At 42.8% G+C, this 20296-nt stretch overlaps 1 protein-coding gene and 1 pseudogene across 4 annotated transcripts in view; one reads left to right on the top strand and one right to left on the bottom strand.

The window, feature by feature from the left end:
* The window catches only part of AP2B1 (adaptor related protein complex 2 subunit beta 1), a 123003-nt gene that overhangs the window by 82252 nt on the left and 20455 nt on the right, over nucleotides 1-20296 (top strand). For all 3 annotated transcript variants that reach the window (XM_081218433.1, XM_081218432.1, XM_081218434.1), the window contains one exon: nucleotides 197-326. In XM_081218433.1, coding sequence (XP_081074559.1) covers nucleotides 197-326 — 130 coding nt within the window. The remainder of the gene's footprint in view (nucleotides 1-196; nucleotides 327-20296) is intronic.
* On the bottom strand, nucleotides 4530-5242 carry LOC308607430 (glutathione-specific gamma-glutamylcyclotransferase 1-like; annotated as a pseudogene). The gene has a single exon. The product of its transcript is annotated as a glutathione-specific gamma-glutamylcyclotransferase 1-like (transcript).

The following is a 20296-nucleotide window of genomic DNA, read 5'->3' as shown; positions in this document are numbered from 1 at the left end:
CTCCTTCCTCAAATCTTCTTAATGGAAAAAAGACGTTATGTTGTAACTAGTGTTACAGCAAATTAGAATTGGGAACTTCAGTGCCTGCTATTCCTTATGTTTCCTTCAAATGGAGTAAAAAGCCATTGAAACCTAAAGACGTGACTAAATCCTGCCTCCTGATTAACCTCTGGGATTTCTTCATCCTCTCTCCTAGCTTTGGTGTCATCCCCAGCACTCCTCTGGCCATCCATACACCACTGATGCCAAACCAGAGCATTGATGTCTCCCTGCCTCTCAACACCTTGGGCCCAGTCATGAAGATGGAGCCTCTGAACAACCTGCAGGTTAGACTTTTACTTCACTCAGGGGGTACAGGTTTATGTCTTGCCAATTTTATCTGTAAAGCAACCCCTCTCTTTCTTATATTAGATATGGTCACGGAATAGGGTTTGAAATAAATCTGTGGAGAAAACTTTTATTTTTCATTAAAAATACGCACAGAAGTCACGCATTGACACAAAGTTATTTTCTTTTTACTCAACAAACAAACGTTTCAAGGTGTTATGTACAAACTTTTTTTTTTCTTAAGACTTTCATAGGGAATTTGAATGTCACAAGCATAGATTTCAGTAGAGCTGTGTGGAGGTCGTCTTTGAACACACAGCCATAAATAGTTGGGTTATCTGGATTTAAATATGATAAGTGTGTGGTAAGTATAGCAGCATCTTAGAGGAGCTCAGAACTTTATGAAGTTTATAAGAGCCTCTCCATCTTGAAAATATTGAATTTTTAGAATGCTTAAGGTCCTAGCTTAGAGTATTGTTTCGTTTTCGCCACTTTGAATTTCTCTTTGAAATATAAGCCTTCTGGGGTTCAAGCAACATGAAGCCAGAGTAGTAAGCATGTAAGCTGAAGCTGTAGCAACCCTCAAGGGATAAAATACAGATATAAGCCCAAGAAGTTGAGGGTTTTAATGCTCACAGGGACAGAAGAGACCACCTTGGGCTGACCTGAGATGGGGAACTGTAACTGATCCCTGCACAAAGCTGAGACCCTGGAAGGGCAAGTCCCTCAATGAAAGGGGAACTAGAAAAACATTTCCACAGGGGCAAGTGATGAGAGAGTTCTCTTTGACCTGGGTTCTGGGTGACCTCTTGTGAGAAATCCAGGGCCCGAATTTACACTGTGTATGTGAAGAGTTCTCCAAACCAGTAAATTAATGTAAAATTAGACCAGAACTGGTGAAACCCAGGATACCTGGCAGAAGCAAATGCAAAACGGCCTTTATGCAATGGTTTTGAACTTTAAGGCCATCAGGAAGGACTCCCATCTGAGAAGAAAATCTCTACTGAAATTCAGCTCACAATTTAACCAAAAAAAAAAACAAGAGGGAAAGATGCACTGTGACCGACAGTCAGAAGATGCAACAAAGAGGATTGCTATCCCCTTCTGTCGAGAACTTGAAATGATAGAATAGTATGAATGAGACTATAAAATATGTTTCAAATGATGAGCAAAAAATTTCAACCTTCCACTTTCCAGTCAAGACAGGTGGGATCCCATTGCTCAATCTCCTGGAAATACCAGTGTGGGATACTAGTACTTATGGTGAGACATCAACAATAAAATTACTTAGAGTTAAAAGTAACATTCTCCAACAGTTTAAATACCAGTGCACCAAGCCTGCTTGCCAGTGGACTAACTACCTTGCTGCCTCAGCAGTTGACTGCTTCTCTCTCAGCAAAGGGTGTAATGATTTAGAGTGACAATGAGTGAGTCACAGTATAACTTGGCTCAGTCTAGAAGAACAAAACAAGGATTTCTGTGCAGAAGGAATTGGCTCTGTTGCTATAATGAGACTAAGGTGTTAAGGGGCTTTTCCAGCACAGAATCCTAAAAGAAACTAACTAACTGAAATTTACATCTCTTCTCTTTTCATTGAAATCTAACCTCCTGTTGGCCCACAGAGCCTCAAGCCAAATATTTGAGGACAGTCAGCATGGGTGCGAGAATGCTTTACTTTAGAATTAGGAAAGGGAATTTGGGTCATAGAAATGAGGGCAAATTTCCTACTCTTAAAACCAAAAGGAAACAGTAAATAAATAAATGTCAGTTGACTTCCCTATTTGCATTTCCATTTCACATTCAGTGAAATGAACACCCCAAATAGGAACCCTCATAAAAGAAATTGAATCTTAGTCCAAACCCCTCCCTCAAAAGTATTGATATGATATTAGGACTAGCAAGTTTTCATTTTTACAAACGTGACATTATAAAAAACAATCTTAAAAATTTTCTATCTAAGCAGAATGTAATAAAGCAGTTTCCATCTGTAGTCAACTATTGATTCTCCATGTTTTCCCCATGGATTCTTTTCTTGCAAGGATGTCATAATAATGGCTATTTTCTCATTAGTTGGTATTGCCCAATGGAGAAGATAAGCAAAAACTTGAAAAGAGGTGAAGTTCCCGCCCCCCCCCCCCCACTATGAGCAGCTCTATTTAATGTCTGCTAGTGCAAGGTGAAACTAATGACTAGCTTGAAGTGGTGGGCTACTTTAGATTTCAGCTTCCGTTCTGCTCTTGTCCTAGTATGAACAAAAAGAATCAGATCTTAACTACAACAAGCTTAGACCATAAAGATCCAGATAAAGCCAGGTAAAGATTGATTGGCATTTAAAGGTTATGCAAATATAATGTTTAAATTCAAGAGCTCATGCAGGAAAAATTAGTACTTTTCTAGTACTCCAGACCATAAAATCAGTAAAGAAAAAATGGGGGTTTAGGAAATGAAATTTTGAAAGCAGTGTGAGTTTTAGCTATTTTGGCTAGTTTGATATCAATGTAGGATGGATAAATCAAACCTAGCCGCCAAAACTGTAATGTAACATTTAGTACAAAAACTTTTCATTAAAATCATCGTCAGACTACTTATTGGCTTATAGTCTTTTTGAAACATTATTGAAAGACACTGTTCCCTCTTAAAATGTAAAATAGGTTATACCTTAGATACCTGCTAGAAATTTGAACTTAGAAATTTTTTTCAGCTGTACTAATAATGTTGGTTGTAAAAGCCTTTGTGAATTCAACTTATCAATATGACACAAAGTAAAGCTTAGCTTGCCCCCGTTGGGAGCTTCTCTTGAGTTTATTTATATCATATAATTATATTCCTTAAAAAGAAAAGAGAATTGATCCCCTCTATTTAAATAAAACGAAAACCTTAACAAATGTCTAAATGAATTTTCTCTGAGTTTTCTCTGACTTTGATATCCTTGTTTTTCATTTCTTCTGTGTCAGTTGCTTAGAAACATTTTCCCAGTATACTCCTTCAAACTTGATACCTGGCAGCTGACTGCTTCTTCCAGTCAGTGTCTGCAAAAAGACAGTAGAACAATGATATAACACGTGTTCATCGCGGTCTTTGTACAGATGCTGTAGTGTTCTCACAGCTGCTTGGCCTCCTTTTTCACCAGGCTGTAAACTCTTGTGAGAACATGGATAGCACCGTTCTTTCAAATTTTAATTTTATCGGGATTATAAAAATACAATTTAGAGTAAATTAGTTCTGTAGTTAGCTAAGAAAAACCCAGTCCCCAGCCTTCTCTCACCACTTATGGCTGTCATCTACATATATATTTCCAATCCTCCTGTTTTCCTGATACAGCTGTCTTAGAATTTGCTTTAATCAGTGTTCATTGTTTATGTTATTATGATTATATATACTCCTCATAGCTGAGCTATATAGTGTGATTATTTTTTTCTCCATAAAATTTTTTATAAGTAATTAGATATTTACCCATTAATACCTGTCTTTTTGTTTAATTTTTTTTTTAATGAGATCAGTTTATGGATTATAGTATGGGACAGACTGGGAAGGTGCCAGGACCCCTATAGTGATGAGCTTCCCAGGAATAGACCAACAAACAGACAGGAGTAGCCCAGACAGAAGGATAGGGAAACAAAGCCAAATGGGTAAGAGGCCTAGGCCCAGCCTCAGCAGCTGTGTCTGGCCTCCAGATCCAGCTCTGCTCTGGGGACCTGGGGGATGAGCAGGGCTGGCAGGGACCTCAGTTCTTGTAGAGCCCCCTCTCCTCACTCCCTCCTACCCTCACCAGCAGGCTGGGACCTTTGACGGGTGTTGTTTCTGGGGCTAGGGGATGGTTGGTCTAGAGTCGGGGGCAGAGGGTCAAGGCTCTTGGAGGCTCCCTGGGGAGGTGGAGGCCTGGGTAGTATGGGGATAGCAGCAGCACTGGGGGGAATCTGATCAGGCAACAGGCGCCTGCGGTGGGGCACCGCTCAGCAGGGCCCCTGTATTAGGGCAGGCCCCCCACCCTGCCCACCACACCAACATGGTGCAATAAATAAAGTTTCAAGTAGTTAAGTCAGTGTCAGGTAGGAGATCTGGGGGCTGGCAGACAGGCAGGGGCTTGAGAGAGGCCCTAGTTGGCCCACCAAGTGTTCTCAGTGGGCTCCAGCTGTATCAAGTCTGTCTGTGTGCACTGGAGTAGGGACCTGGCCTCTGTGTCCATGTAGGGGCTCAGCCCCTCAGACCAGTGCCAGAGCCTGCTCAGTGGGGCAGAGGCAGGGCAGCATGGTGCCTACAGCATCCACGATGGCTGCCAGGTGCTCGTCCTGTGCCTGGGGCCCACAGAGCCGCCTGGAGTCTGCCAGGCGCAGCAAGTACTCAAGGCTGTGGCTAGAGAAGCCTCGGCAGGCCAGGATCTGCGTAGCGATGGTCTCCTCAGGCGCAGGGCCCAGGTAACCAGGGTTCTGCGGGGTGGCCACATAGGCCAGTGCCTTGAGTGGTTGGTCAGGGGCATCTTGAGGGCAGAAGGTGACCTCCTTGGTATCATAGCCACCAAGCACTGCCTCCCACACGTTCAGGTACTTCAGGGCCTCATTGACCCGCTCACCTTGCACCTGGTACGCCACCCCAAGTGCAGCCCTCACGGTCTTCAGGGAGGGTCACCACACAACCAGGCATCTTGTCGCTGCCCCGATGGAACGTGTCTCCCTGCCAGAGGTGGCCGCTGTAGCGGTGCACGAAGCCCACACGGCTGTCACTGTAGGCGAAGTCGGGCCTCCACACCAGGGAGCCGTACCCGGAAATCCACAGCGCTTGGGGGCCGCCGTCGTCCTGGAGGGCGGGGTGTTCTGGGCTGCCGACTCCTGCTTCATGGTGCCGGCCACAGGGACGGGCCTGGGCCGCCTCCAGGGCTGGTCTCCGGTGCGGGCACGGCAGGACCGACGGAGGTACCCATCTGGCCTGGCACTGCTTGGCCGCTCCTGTTTGTTTAATTTTTTGTGTTAACTGTAATTCATTCCTAAATTGCAGTGAGATCAGACCCTTCAAGATAGTCTTAATCAGTTTCACTTTCTTATAGTCTCCTTTTGGAGTCTTTTGACTGTGTCAGTCTGAACTGACTTCCTTCAACACCTGGAACTGTCATCCTGGGATCTCCCTTCATAATAGCCCTGGGGATTCATTCCCTTCTCCTGTCTGGTATGTTGGGTCTCCTATTGTATTTTTCTTTCCTTGGTTTACTCCTTCATTTTGATGAAAAACATCCTCTAGTAGCTTCCTAAGAATAAGTATGTAGAGAATAAAGTTTTTGAGACTTCACATGTTTTAAAATGTCTTTTTTATCTTCACACTTGTCTGATGGTTTCTGTATATCATTCTAGGTTAGGAAAATAATTTGCCATTCTGATTGTTGATCCTTTTCTGTGCCATGTTCTTTCTCAGTGAAAGCTTGTACGATCCTTTCTGTATCCTCCATGTTCTGAAATTTCACAGTGATGTGCCTTGGTGTGTGTGTCTCTTTTCACCCATTTTACTAGGTACTTTTTGGGCTCTTTCAATGTAGAAACTTGTATCCTTCAGTTCTGGGAGTTTTTCTTTTTTATAGATCTCCCTCCATTTTCTCTGTCTCTTATTGGAAGTCTTGCTATTTGAATGTTGACCCTCCTGGACTGATCTCCCTTTTTTTTTTTTGTCCTATTTTCCATCTCTTTCTCCTTTTGCTCTACTTTCTAAAAACATTTTATGAAAAATTTTTAACTCTACAAAAGTAAACAAAATAGTGTAATGAGGGCTTCCCTGGTGGCGCAGTGGTTGCGAGTCCGCCTGCCGATGCAGGGGACGCGGGTTCGTGCCCCGGTCTGGGAGGATCCCACGTGCCGCGGAGCGGCTGGGCTCGTGAGCCATGGCCACTGAGCCTGCGCATCCGGACCCTGTGCTCCGCAACGGGAGAGGCCACAGCAGTGAGAAGCCCGTGTACCGGAAAAAAAAAAAAAAAAAAAAATAGTGTAATGAGTCCCTGTGTGCCCATCATCTAGCTTCAATAATTATCAACCCATAGTTAATAATGTTTCATCTATACCCCTGTCCACAGCATATTGTTTTGATGCGAATCTTAGACATTTATATAATTTCATCTGTAAATATTTCAATATATATGTTTAAAACAGATGGTGTCTTATTAAAAACATAACCACAATAACTATGTGCACGTTAAAAAATTAACAAGAATTCGTTAACATCAAATATCCAGTCAGTGCTCAAGTTTTTAATTATCTCTGTATCTTAAACTTTTTGTTTGTTTTTATTATTACTGTTTGTTTGAATCAGTAAAGTGCACATATTATGATGGGTTGATATCTCATAAGGCTTCTTAGCTACACTGTTCAGTATGATAGCCACTAGCCACTTATGGCTATATAAATTGAAATTAATTAAAATTAAATAAAATAAAAAATTCATTTCCTCAGTTGCATCAGCCACATTTCAGATGTTCACATGGCTGGTGGTTACTAGATTGGGCAGTGCAGAAGTAGAACATTTCCATCATTTCAGAAAGTTCTGTTGGACAGTGCTGATCTATGGGCACCCTCTCTTTTTCTTTTATGTTTGGTTTTCAGCAGCTTGACTGTTATGTACCTAGGTGTTTTCATTGTATTTATCTGGCTTTCAGAAGCTTGACTGTTATGTACCTAGGCGTTTTCATTGTATTTATCTGGCTTCGGCTTCACTGAGCTTGGATCTGTAAATTGATAGTTTCTCCCAAATTTGGGAAAAAATTTTTTCCATTATTTCCTTAAATTTTTTTCCGCCCCAGCATCTCTGTTCCCTCCTTTCAGACCTCCACTTACACATATGTGTAACCACTCGATATTGTCCCTCACATCACTAAGGGTGGTTTTTAGTTGTTATTGTTTTCTTCCTTTCTGTTCTTCAGATGGGGTGATTCCTGTTGATCTGTCTTCAAGTACACAGACTCTCCTTTTATAGGCTACAGTGTTCTGTTACATCCATTCAGTATAACTTTCATTTCAGATATTGTACTTTTCGGGACTTCCCTGGCAGTACAGTGGTTAAGACTCTGCACTTCCACTGCAGGGGGCACAGGTTCAGTCCCTGGTCTGGGAACTAAGATCCCACAGGCCACACGGCACGGCCAAAACAAACAAACAACAACAGATACTGTACTTTTCAGTTCTAGGACTTCCATTTGGTTCTTTGCTAAAGTTCCCCATCTGTTCACTCAGGAGTGCAACTGAAGAACCCTATCTTACAGCCTACTCTTCCTTTATTCAACTTCCACCCTTTGGCCATCCCTTGGGCCTAAGGATATGCTTACTGCCCCTCAGGAAAAGTGACCAGTAGAAGTATCTCAAGCAGGCCCTGGAAACAGTGTTAGGGCTTTTTAGCCAGGAAATTCTATGTGTTCTACCTGGGCATGTCTCTTGGGCCGTGTGGATTCTTCTATACAGGGGTTCCGAGGAGGCCAGAGGAAGATCAGAGTATGGCCCTCTAAACCACGAGGGCCAGGTTAGGAGCTCCAGTTACCCATCACTGAGGGTAGCTGCAATCCTCTATGTCAGTACTTTCATGTCTTTCTTTAGGGGCTGGCTTAATTTTTCAAAAAATTATCCTGCCTCTCCTGATTAGAATATAAAGAGTTTCTACCAGCCTCCTGGGAGCTAAATTGGGAAAGAGGGCTGGAGAGTCTCCGTATTCAGTATATGCATCAATTCACTTACTTCACCACCCCTCTGCCATGCCTGGCATACCCTTCAAAGTGCCATCTATCTTACTATTTTATTTATTTTATTTTTTATATATTTATTTATTTTTGGCTGCATTGGGTCTTCGTTGCTGCGCACAGACTTTCTCTAGTTGTGGCGAGCGGGGGCTACTCTTTGTTGGGGTGCACGGGCTTCTCACTGCAGTGGCTTCTCTTGTTGTGGAGCACAGGCTCTAGGCGCACAGGCATCAGTAGTTGTGGCACGTGGGCTCAGTAGTTGTGGCGCACGGGCTTAGTTGCTCCGCGGCATGTGGGATCTTCCCAGACTAGGGTTCAAACCCGTGTCCCCTGCATTGGCAGGCGGATTCTCAACCACTGCACCACCAGGGAAGTCCCAAAGTGCCATCTGTCTTATTTTCTCTGAAAGAATCCATCTTTAAGTTTTATTCAGGGGCTAAGGGGCTGAGGTAGCTTAGAATGGTGGGGGGATCTAGGGCTGTAACAGTTTCTTGATCCTCTTTCTTTTAACATCCCCTCCCCCCATTTCCCCTCCATACAGTTCCAGAGGCACTACCAGTCCTAAGCCTTTGAGAATTCTGTGGTATTTTTGCTAACACCATTTGTTTCACAGTTAGCAAGATTTTGTTGCAGTTATATTTTCTCTTCCCCGTCTTTATGGATTTATACCTTAAAATTTTTTTCCTTTAATTATGGCAGAATTTCTTCCAAGAGAAAGAAAATTTAAATGTGATTTTTCAGTCTACTATCTTTACCTGAAAGCCTGATAGCACCTTCATAAAAATTCTTCTTTCCTTCTGTACTACTTTATGGTTAAAGGTTAACCTATGGATAAAGAATTGGTCCTTTAGTGTATATGGTTTTTATTATCTATCTTTGTATCCCCTTTATACCTCACATAAGTGTTGTTTAATAAGGATAGATATTAATTAGGGAAAAGCCATAATGTCTTGGTTTTTTCTTTGAATGTCTCTTCTAAACCAAGGCAGTATTCATCAACTGTGTTCATTTAACCTTTGAATGATTAGGGCAGGAAGTGCTGAGGATGCTAGCTGCAAAGGACACAGTCTTAAAATCCCATTTATTTGTATCTTTAAGATCTTTGTCAGCCAAAAGGGTTTTTTTGTTTGTTTTGTTTGGCTGCATCGGGTCTTAGTTGCGGCACCCGGGTGCTAGAGTGTGGGTTTAGTTGCCCCACAGCATGTGGGATCTTAGTTCCCTGACCAGGGATCAAACCCGTATCCCCTGCATTGGAAGGCGGATTCTTAACCACTGGACCATCAGGGAAGTCCCCAAAAGTGTTTTGGTTTTTTTTTGGCCAGTGTATGGCCCTGAGAAAAGTGTGTCCCTTGCTACTCCTATATTGCAGTCCCAGCCTGTGAGACAATCAGTTGCAGATGGTGCCTGTCCCTAATATTTTATGTCTTACATATGTCTGTTCACACTCAGAAAGCCCACAGCTGTAGCTATTGTACCAGAAAAACTGGTAAATGCTTCCAAACGGAAGACCTTTTCAGCAGCTTACATCAAAGGAAGCAAACCAGCTTGGCATTTACTGACTTTTCTTGACTGTTGTGCAAGCCAAACAACCTCAGTATTAAAGCCTCCTTTGGTCTCCGGGATCCACAGTTGAGGACTGTGCACTCTGATTGCTTTTATGGAACCACATGCTGCTTGAATAGACGTTGAGTCCTTGAAGTGGTGGATCTTAGGAGAACTATAAGAGAGTCCCAGGTCACAGATAGATCCAATGCTGAAAATAACCCCTGTAGACAGGACAGAATCTGAAATATTCCATTAGCAGTATGTAGGTAATGGTTATGAAAGATCTTGGTTATGAAAGATGAAAATATTTTACCACCAAAGAAAAAATTGTTTTTTCTGATTGCTGCTTCAAATTTGATATATTTTTCATGTCACATCAGGACTATAATATTTTAAATCTTATAATTCTTTTAATCTCATCTGAGAAATAGGGTATCTTATATACTAGATGTTCCTTTTTCACTAGGTTGGCCTTAGTAAGAACCCTCTTTATCCTTTTTGTCTGGATAATCAAGATTCTGCTAGACAGTATCTTTTGTCTTTCTATAACCGGAACTCAACTACTGGCGTCTGGGACTCTCTTTTAGGATATGTTTGTTTTTTTACTTTTTATTTATTTATTTATTTTGGCTGCGTTGGGTCTTCGTTGCTGCACGTGGGCTTCCTCTAGTTGTGGCGAGCGGGGGCTACTCTTCGTTGTAACGCACAGGTTTCTCCTTGCGGTGGCTTCTCTTTGTTGTGGAGCATGGGCTCTAGGTGCACGGGCTTCAGTAGTTGCAGCATGCAGACTCAGTAGTTGTGGCTTGCAGGCTCTAGAGCACAGGCTCAGTAGTTGTGGCACACGGGCTTAGTTGTTCCTCAGCATGTGGGATCTTCCTGGACCAGGGATTGAACCTGTGTCCCCTGCATTGGCAGGCGGATTGTTTTTCACTGCGCCAGCAGGGAAGTCCCAGGATTATGTTTGTTAATAGTGATGGCCCTGCTTGAATAACCACACATAAGCAGTAGATAAGATTTCTGTATTCTAAGGGACTTCTCTGGCAGTCCAGTGGTTAAGACTCTGTGCTTTCACTGCAGGGGGTGCGGGTTCGATCCCTGGTCGGGGAACTAAGATCCCACATGCTGTGTGGCATGGCCAAAAATAATCTGCACTCAGTGGTAGGAGACAGTTGTTCCTGAAACCCAGAATTCAGTTCGTAAAACACCCAAGCTTGGGAGCTAGTCCCTCATTGAAAAGAGCCTGTGAGCTAAGGTTACTCAAGTAACAGAAACCCATGCTGAGAATCTTGAGCAAATGGTAATAAATTTCACAAAGTAGTTCTACAGAGTAATAGAAGTGATATGTGCGTTTTCATCTATTAAAATCTCAGCCACCTTTATATCATGATAGTAAGTCAGGAGTTGATGATGAAAAATGGAATTAGTTTTGTATTTCTGATTTGATAAATGATTGGAAAATAGATTGAATCATGTGATCTTTTTTGCAATAGGGGACTTTAAATTCTGAATAAAAAGTAGGTACTTGTTTCTAGTACTTATGTTCTCATTATGGCTAATAATTTTTACGCAAAGCCTTAGGGTGTATTATAGGTTGGAATTAAAGGAGACACCCTGGGATTTTCCTAAGCTGGATTGAAGCCCACTTGAGAGCCATACCTTGCCCTCATTCATGTTGCTCTCTTTATACTGCTATTTTGCTATGGTGTCATGCTCAGTGAGATAGGGAAAGGATTTCTTTTATTCACTATTTTTAAATATAGAGGTTATACATATGTTTCATGGTATTGAGGTTCATACATGTTGAAAATAAAACTTGAGAAAAGCTTTGAGCTGTATGAGTGTGCAGACAGAAAGAATGTAAAATCTCCTGGTTGTAAGGATGACCTTTAATATTGTCTGTTTCAAACCCTATTTCTGATGGAATTTGCCTTGTATTAGCTGTGATTGTAGCCTCAGCATCTACATGAATACTACCAGTGATTTACTACCCTAAAATGGCCCATTCCATCTTCCTAAAACTCTCTTAGGAAGTTATTTATATTGAACTAAAATTTGTCTTTCTTTAAATTCTATCTATAGATCCTAATTCTACAGTTTGAGGTTTTATAGAACAAGTTTCTCTCTGAATCAAGGTTCATAGGGCCTGAAAATCAGTCAGGTGGGCCAATAATGAAAATATACTCAGTCTGAATTCATTTTCCCTTTTATTCCACTTCAGGAAAGCCTAAATTTATGGAAGGACATATGTTTGTGTGTTCTGCAAATAGATATCAGTTCTATTGTTCTAATTTAAAAAAAAAACAAACGGTTAGAAGTGGAGACACTGGGCTTCCCTGGTGGTGCAGTGGTTAAGAATCCACCTGGGGCCTCCCTGGTGGTGCAGTGGTTGAGAGTCCGCCTGCCGATGCAGGGGACACGGGTTCATGCCCTGGTCCTGGAAGATCCCACATGCCGCGGAGCAACTAGGCCCGTGAGCCAAGGCTGCTGAGCCTGCGCGTCCGGAGCCTGTGCTCCGCAACGGGAGAGGCCACAGCAGTGAGAGGCCCATGTACCGCAAAAAAAAAGGAATCCACCTGCCAGTGCAGGGGACATGGGTTTGAACCCTGGTCCGGGAAGACCCCACATGCCGCAGAGCAACTAAGCCCGTGAGCCACAGCTACTGAGCCCACGAGCCACAACTGCTGAAGCCCGCGTGCCTAGAGCACGTGCTCCGCAACAAGAGAAGCCACCGCAATAGGCCTGCACACCGCAATGAAGAGTAACCCCTGCTCACCACAACTAGGGAAAGCCCGTGTGCAGCAATGAAGACCCAATGCAGCCTAAATAAATAAATAATATAATATAATATTTTTTGAAAAAAAGAAAGAAGTGGAAACACTGGTAAATGTACTTAGACTCAGTTACAGTTTGGAGACAAAGGAAAACATTATTTAATTATTTTTGAAAAGTGTGTGAATGAATGGTGGTCCTTAGCTTAGTGGCAACAATCCTTTCCAGGAGCCATTGAAGGAGATGGAAGGCAGATACTCCAAATACGAAAGCACCAAACTTCTCAATTCCATAGCACATGCTGTGCTCCTGACAGTAGTTTCTGCCCCTTCTGTATATGACCTGATTCCCCAGTAAAACTGCCCAGAGATAGCATCTGTGCACAGTGGGCTACCCATGTACCCAGTCATCTTGACAGCCACCTGTGCCTGCCTTTTTGTCCATGTTGAGGTTAAATAATATAATGGGCAGTACATAGGCACACCTGTGAACCCTCTTGATTTCTGACTTGCTATGAGCTAATCTGTGTGTTTACCACCTAGAACCTAGATTAGATTCTAGATGAGTTTCACCTCAGTATTTTAAAATGAATAATATTCATTCACTCTCATTACTGGAGTCTGTTCTTCTGTTGAGTTTTTACTGGGTCTTCAGTCCCATGATATACCAGACTGGGGTGTGGAATAGCTGATAACTTTAACTGATAGTTTATTAGTCCTGCCTTCACCATTTTGTGATTCAGTACTGTATGTACGAAATGTATTTTAAAGTTTAACAGTAAGCCCTGCATAGCAAATAGTTCATGCTGTTGATGTATTGTGTGTACTCGTATTCTGTGTATTCATAGTATTCTGTGGTGCAACAGCTGCAACCAAGGGCACGTCACCCAGTCCTAGCAAGGTACGCAAATCTGTCATTAAAGGGAAAAAGAAAGATCGTGCCTTTAGGGTGAGAGCCTATGTAGGTCGGGCAAAACCCGTTTAAGGTAAGATCTTGGGTTTGGGGAACTTACCTGTCTTGTCAGGCTGAGAGGCCTGTGAAAATATTGCTGGCTCTTTCTGGCAGCTGAAACTGCATAGAGTAATTCTGTTGTACGCTGCTGGAGGAGGAGAGCATTAGGGGCTTGTGATTAATTTGGTTAGCATTTGGTTACTTACGGCTAGTAACCAGATTGGTCAGTATAGCACGGCAGGTGGGTTCTGTATTGACAGAAAGAGGTCAAGTACGCTTTTTGCTGTAAGTTTCTGATTTATTTTGCCTAACATGTAAAACTTGGAGGAAGCTGCCTGGAGCAGGAACGGATGCAGTATATCTTAGCATTATTTTCCCTTGACCCTGTGTTCCTTTTGAGGCACACAGCTGCCAGTGACCCTCTCTACCTAGATATGGTCCTATCAGAGTTGTGGCAGTTGCTTAATTCTTGCTGTATCACTGCCCTGTTATACATGGGTTTATATCCTCAAGTGTGGAACAACTTGCATTGGTATTTTTTCTAAGCGGAAAAGCCCAAGTCCTAACAATGGTCTACAAGTCCCTGTATGATCTAGCCGTGCCTTCCGCCTCCCCCTTACCTCATTGGCTTCATCTCCTTCTCCTCCCCTCATTCCACTGTAGCCACACTGGCTTGCTCGTGGATCCTCAGACAGGTATGCTACCCCCTCAGGGCCTTTGAATTGGCTGTTTCCCATGTCTGGAATGTTCTTTCTCCCAATTGCCATATCTGCATGGCTCATTGCCTCCTTCAGGCCTTTGCTAAAGTTGGACCTTTTTGATAAGGCCACCTCACTCTACTCCCAGTATTCTTGATCCCCTTTACCCTTACTCTCCCCCAGAGCACTTATCCATTTTAAATACTGTTTATTGTACTTACTCATTTTCACCTCCTGCCCCCCCTACCCCCCCCACACCCCCGCCGGTCACTGGACCGCAAACTCCAAAAGGGCAACAGTTTTTGTCGTAGTCTTTTTTCTGCACTGATTTATCTCCTAGTGCCTGGAACAATACCTGGCACACAATAGGTGCTTAATAAATATTTGTTGTTGAATGACTCTTTTTGCTTTCATTTAAGAAAGTGTTTACAAATATCAGGTGCATCTGGTTCTTGACCAAACTCAGCAAGGGCATCTCCTCATCTTAGCAAACAGGGTATCCCTAAATACTCTGTCTGCCAGTTGTTTCTTGGTGACCTTGCAGTCTACCCCCTGCCCCTGTTTCAATACCCTTTTACCTGGGTGGGTCTGGTCCTGATCCCAAGCTTAATCTGAGGACCTACAGTCACAGATTCATTTTCTCTCAAATGGGCAGAACAAACATTAGAAGCTGCTGCTTCCATTACTCTGTTCATTGATATTTGAAAAGGCAAAATCACAGCATGTTAATGGACCCTATTTCCAAGGCTGGCGATAACTAGGAAAATAGAACATGGGACTATTCTAACGTTTGGGGAACTTTTTCTGTTACCTCTGTCTGTGTGCCACTTCAAAATAAAAACAAATTGTCACCACACAGCTATTAAGCCATTATCCTAATTCCCTCCGACTATTTTGTATCTTATTCTCAGAGTAAATTTGGAAGCTTAAGGATGCTCTGTGTGTGTCTTGGAGCCCCAGGGAAAACCAGAATCATTTAGCTGTCTGACAGGAAATGGAGCTGAGCAAGCCCCTTTTTCTATGAGACCAGAAAGAAGCCTGACTTCTTTCTAATTCTGATGGATATGAAGTGATGAGAAGGCAAGCTTTGAAAGGAAGGGCAGAGGGGTTTGCCCTCTCCTACTAGATGATCATTGTATCTTGTCGCTCAGTTCTTTGCTTTCAGAAAACAGTTTTTTCAAATAATACTCAAAACAGTCTAACTTTTGCCTTTAAAAGGGAAAAAAATTTTTTTTTATTTAAAAAGGTAATGGTCTAGCACGTCCCAGTTCCAGGTTTTTCCACCCTTCCTATCAGAAGAGTTTGCTTTGGTGGGAATGGGTGTGATTGTTTATAAGTTCAGAGGTAAGCAGTAAAAAGGGTGCGACTCCTAAACTGAAATTCACTCTGGGATGAGGTGTCACAATGCTGGCACTGGACGTTGTGCTGGGACTTTAAGGGTGTGAGTCCAGGCTGACTCTCTGCAGTTCAGATGGCTTTAGTGGTGGCTATGGGTGGGCTTCAAAAAGAAGCTTCATGAAAGACTGCCTCTGTCCACAGAGGCAGTCTTTCATGAAAATTGTGACCTTTCCACTTTTTTCCCAAATGGCTTTGACGGAGAGGGGGAATTCTTTTTTAAAGCAATACTTGAGAGTCTACCTTAAATTGCAGAAGAATTACAGAATTTGATTCCAGTAGTTCTAACCCTACTGTGCTTTAGGGTTCTTCCAGCGTACAGCCTTGGAGACTATCATTCTGATATACTCCTTCCTCTTCTCAACTAATGTCTGTGTGTACCACTTTACAATGTTAATCTTCTCTTTGGTGTTCTGGAGATTTAATCTGCCTACATTCTAATTCATGGTGTTAACTCTGTGGGAGGTTTCTGAGATTGAGATTAAGCAAAACGCATGACCGAATGGGGACTCCAGGAGGAGTCACAGTTACATCAGTTTTAGTATCTGTTGGTTTCTCTTCGCCTTTCAAAACAGGGCCCACCAAGAGAGCTTGTCTCTTAGGTTCTCATTGCCATTCTTTTTCTTTTTTTTAATATTTATTATTATATATATATTTTTGCCCGCTCCGTGTCTTAATTGAGGCATGCAGGATCTTCATTGCGGCATGCAGGCTCGGGCTTCTTAGTTGTGGCGTGCGGACTTCTTAGTTGTGGCATGCATGTGGGATCTAGTTCCCTGACCAGGGATCAAACCCAGGCCCCCTGTATTGGGAACGCAGAGTCTTACCTACTGGACCAGCAGGGAAAGCTCCCTCATTGCCATTCTAAAACCCAGTAATTATGTGTACTACTAGAAGATTTAAGTTTAAGAGATCATCTGAGGGTCTGTTCAGAGCTTTCCTTTCCATTCTGAGAGCCACTTAAGCGTGGAAATTTCAGATGCTGAAGTGCATGTTGTTGCCCAAGGGGAAATTAGCTTAGGGACATGGAGCTACTGCTTTTATCAGGAAGAGAGGAACCTGGCAAGTTTTCCCTGTAAGAGGCTCCAATGTCCACATGCTCTTAACAATGAAAATCAACAAGTGTGGCTTCTATCTATAATGACAGCAGATTGGCAGTGTTTGAGGGCTGCTCAGCTGCCATGCAATCCATCTGATCTATTGGGTGAACTAAGAAAGAAAATAGAGGCTTCTTGTTTGAATCTTAGCCATGGAAGTAAACTAAAGATGGCTGTTCAAGTTAAAATGCAATTAGCATTGGAAGGAAAGTAAATTGACATTTTCTATGGTGGGTTGCCTGACCATTTCTGCTATATTTTTAACTGTATTCAGACATTGTCAAATATTATAAATAGCCCTGTTTTGTCAGGACGTCTCTGAGAAGTCTCAGATAATTTACCGGTCAATAGGGTTTGAAATGGAAAACCATATTTAAACTAAAGATGGTAGATATTTTTTGGCGTTGACTAGGAATGCAGAACTACAGGTAGATTTAACTCCAGCAGCTAGCAGAGAGCCTCTTCTGCTTGAGTCTCAGATGATGTATCACACAGTTGGAGTCAGTGTCATTAAAAACCTGTCACTCAGAGCCATTCCCCTAGGCTCTGTTGACTAGGTGGTGTGGTGCTTAACACACATCTGAATCATCATTCCTCAGACAACTGGCGATGGTTGGCGTCACTGCCTGGTCCTGGCTTGGACCAACCTGCAAATAATCTTTCTAGAAGCTAAACGGAGAGGAGGAAAAAAAAAAAAATTCCTCAGAGACTCGGAAAGGTCACAAGTGATGTCACAGAAGAGTAGATGATATACTCTCAAAGGTGAGCTGTATACCACTTGGCTTGAATTTCCTTGTGGCAGTGCCACCTGTGGTGATCTGTGGGGAGAGGCCGCATTTGCCAGAGTTCAGACTGAGTTCATCTCGTACCTTTTTATAGTACTTTTGAGCACACTGAAACAAGGTTAGACTATTAATTCAGTCTGCTCCTCTCCAGCTGTGCCACCATAAAGAGGCTGCAGCTCCTGCAGCAGGCTTCCTATACTATGGAAAGAAACTAATTGTTGGTTACAGGCTGAAGCTGACAGGCTGCTCTTGCCCCAGCAGCCACTGAAAGTAACTTTTAAAAATCATTATTATTATTAAGCACTTATAGCCCGCTTTTGTGTTTTCCAAGTGCCTCCTAATCCTTTCTATTTGCTCTTCTTATTGATGTCCCTGAGAGGCAAGTTAATATTGTTATGTCTGCATGTCACACGTGACAGACCAGAGGAACAGAGCCTTAGGTAATCAGCTCCTTGGTACCATCTGTGATCTGCCTTAGGCATCCTCAAAGCAGAGACTGAGGTCTGCACTCTGTTCCTAAGCTCACTGAGCCCATTTCCTCACTGCTTCCTTTTTAATTTGGTGTATGAGTATTATGGTTTTTATACTTTTTTGACTGCAATTTACAGTAAGAGATACATTTTACATAGTGTATACACACAATACATAAAACTGAAAGTTTCAGGAAACATTATTTATTCTTCATAAGACACGCTATGACATCTTCTATTCTATTTTTTATGCCAGTTTCATCCCACTAAATTAATTTTAAGGAACACCAGTTTTAAAACCACCATGTTAAGAGGTACGTGGGGCTGAAGAATACACATGGTATGTTCGCCTGGAACATCAGTTTTATTTAAAGGAAAATGGAGAAACACATTTTCATATTAGAACACATGGATTCATTATGGAATAGCATGGAACTTCAAAGAAATTTTGTTCTTATGGTGGGCTACTTCATATTATGCCCCTAATCCTGATCCTTACCCCTACCTCCACCCCACTATATATGTCCATTCTTTCCTCCTCTGTTAAGGGAAGTACACTGGAAAAAACTTGAGAAGTCCTGTCCTTTTGGAAACTTTAGACCAAGTTCATATCTTGTCTAAACCCAAATGGCTGTCAGGAACTTTGAGTAGTGTATTTTACAGTCATTATACTTATTGAGCCCTTACTCTGTGCCAGTCACTGTTTTAGAAACTGAGAATACAGTAGTGAACAAGAGACAAAAATCCCTTCCCTTGTGAAACTTACATTTTACTCGAGGTGGATTATGTGGCACAGGGACAGGCAGTGCACCAACAAATAAGTAAAATAATATGTCAGATAAGAGCAATGGAGAAAAACAAAGCAGAGGTTGGGATAGGGAGTCCTAGAGTTGGAGGTTGGGTGGTATAATTTTATAAATACGTCGGTCATGGAAGACCTACGTGAGAAGATAATATTTGATTTAAAGCAAAGACCTAAAGGAGGCCAGAATGAGCCTTGCACATTTCTGGTGGAAGAGAATTCCAAGCAGAAGAAGACAAAGGCAAAAAGCTATGAGATAGGAGCATGCCTGGTATGTGCAGGGCACAAGAGCAGGCTCCTGTGGCTGACGGGAGAGTCATAGCATATGACAACAGAGAGGTAAGAGACATCCAACTATAGGCAGTTGTAAGTTTGGGAAGTCATTGGAAGTTTGAGCAGGGAAGTATTTATGAATTGATCTACATTTTAAGATCACTCTGCCTTGGTGATAGTAGACTGGGAAGCTAGGTGGGGAGGGTGGGGAGAGACAAGTGCAGAAGCAGGGACACCATAAAAAGCTTGGCAGTGTTTCGTATACTGAGTTTGGAAAGTCAGCAGGAGGTTCCATTTAGGGATGAGATGGGGAGCTCAAGAATTTGGTTTTGGACATGTTCATTTTCAGATATCTGTTAGTTATCCAAGTAGAGATACCAAGTAGGCAGTTGGATATATATGTGATAATTGATTTGCCATAGGCGAGCTAGACGTTGATGTTAAAGCTCTTGGAAAATACTTCTCCACCTTGTCTGGATTATTTCTTTCTATTCTGTACCTGTTGGGATGGTGAACTTCAAAATAAGAAAACAAAGAACTCCCCTCTCTCCCGCTGAAGTAGTCAGTATCACACTCTAGGGTTTACTCAGTTCTGTTTAAGAGAGCTGCCGTCTGGGAACTTCCCTGGTGGCGCAGTGGTTAAGAATCTTCCTGCCAATGCAGGGGACACGGGTTTGAGCCCTGGTCCGGGAAGGTCCCACATGCGGCAGAGCAGCTAAGCCCGTGCACCACAACTACCGAGCCTGTGCTCTAGAGCCCACGAGCAACAACTACTGAGCCCACGTGCCACAACTACTGAAGCCTGCGCACCTGGAGTCCGTGCCCTGCAACAAGGGAAGCCACCGCAGTGAGAAGCCTGCGCACCGCAACAAAGAGAAGCCCCGGCTCGCTGCAACTAGAGAAAGCCTGTGCGCAGCAAGGAAGACCCAACGCAGCCCAAAATAAATAAATAAAAATTTAAAAAGAGAGAGAGCTGCCGTCTGGATTGGAATTGGACTGGCTTCATACTGTGTTTTCCTTGAATCTTTTTTGCTGAGACTCCCGAAGAGTTACTGGCATATCCTTGGAGAATCTAATATTCTTTGGGTTGTGATCTACTGCCTGTGTTATTCTTCCTCAACATCTAGATACTATTTTAGCCCAGTGAATTTGAAACCAAAAGAGCCCACGTACCATTCTATCCCCCCATCCTTGCCTCATCAAGTATCTGTGTGCCTAATGAGCCATGTTACTGGTGAAATTATGGGGATTTTAAAATAAATTTATTTATTTATTTATTTATGGCTGCGTTGGGTCTTCGTTGCTGCACACAGGCTAATTGCATCAAGTGGGGGCTACTGTTCATTGCGGTGTGCGGCCTTATTCCGGTGGCTTTTCTTGTTGTGGGGCACGGGCTCTAGGCACATGGACTTCAGTAGTTGTGGCTTGTGGGCTCTAGAGCACAGGCTCAGTAGTTGTGGCGCATGGGCTTAGTTGCTCTGT

Source organism: Mesoplodon bidens, assembly GCF_964165515.1.
Source record: "Mesoplodon bidens genome assembly, chromosome: 19".
NCBI lineage: Eukaryota > Metazoa > Chordata > Mammalia > Artiodactyla > Ziphiidae > Mesoplodon > Mesoplodon bidens.
The sequence above is the reverse complement of the archived record's forward strand: the minus strand, read 5'-3'. Positions and strand labels throughout refer to the sequence as shown.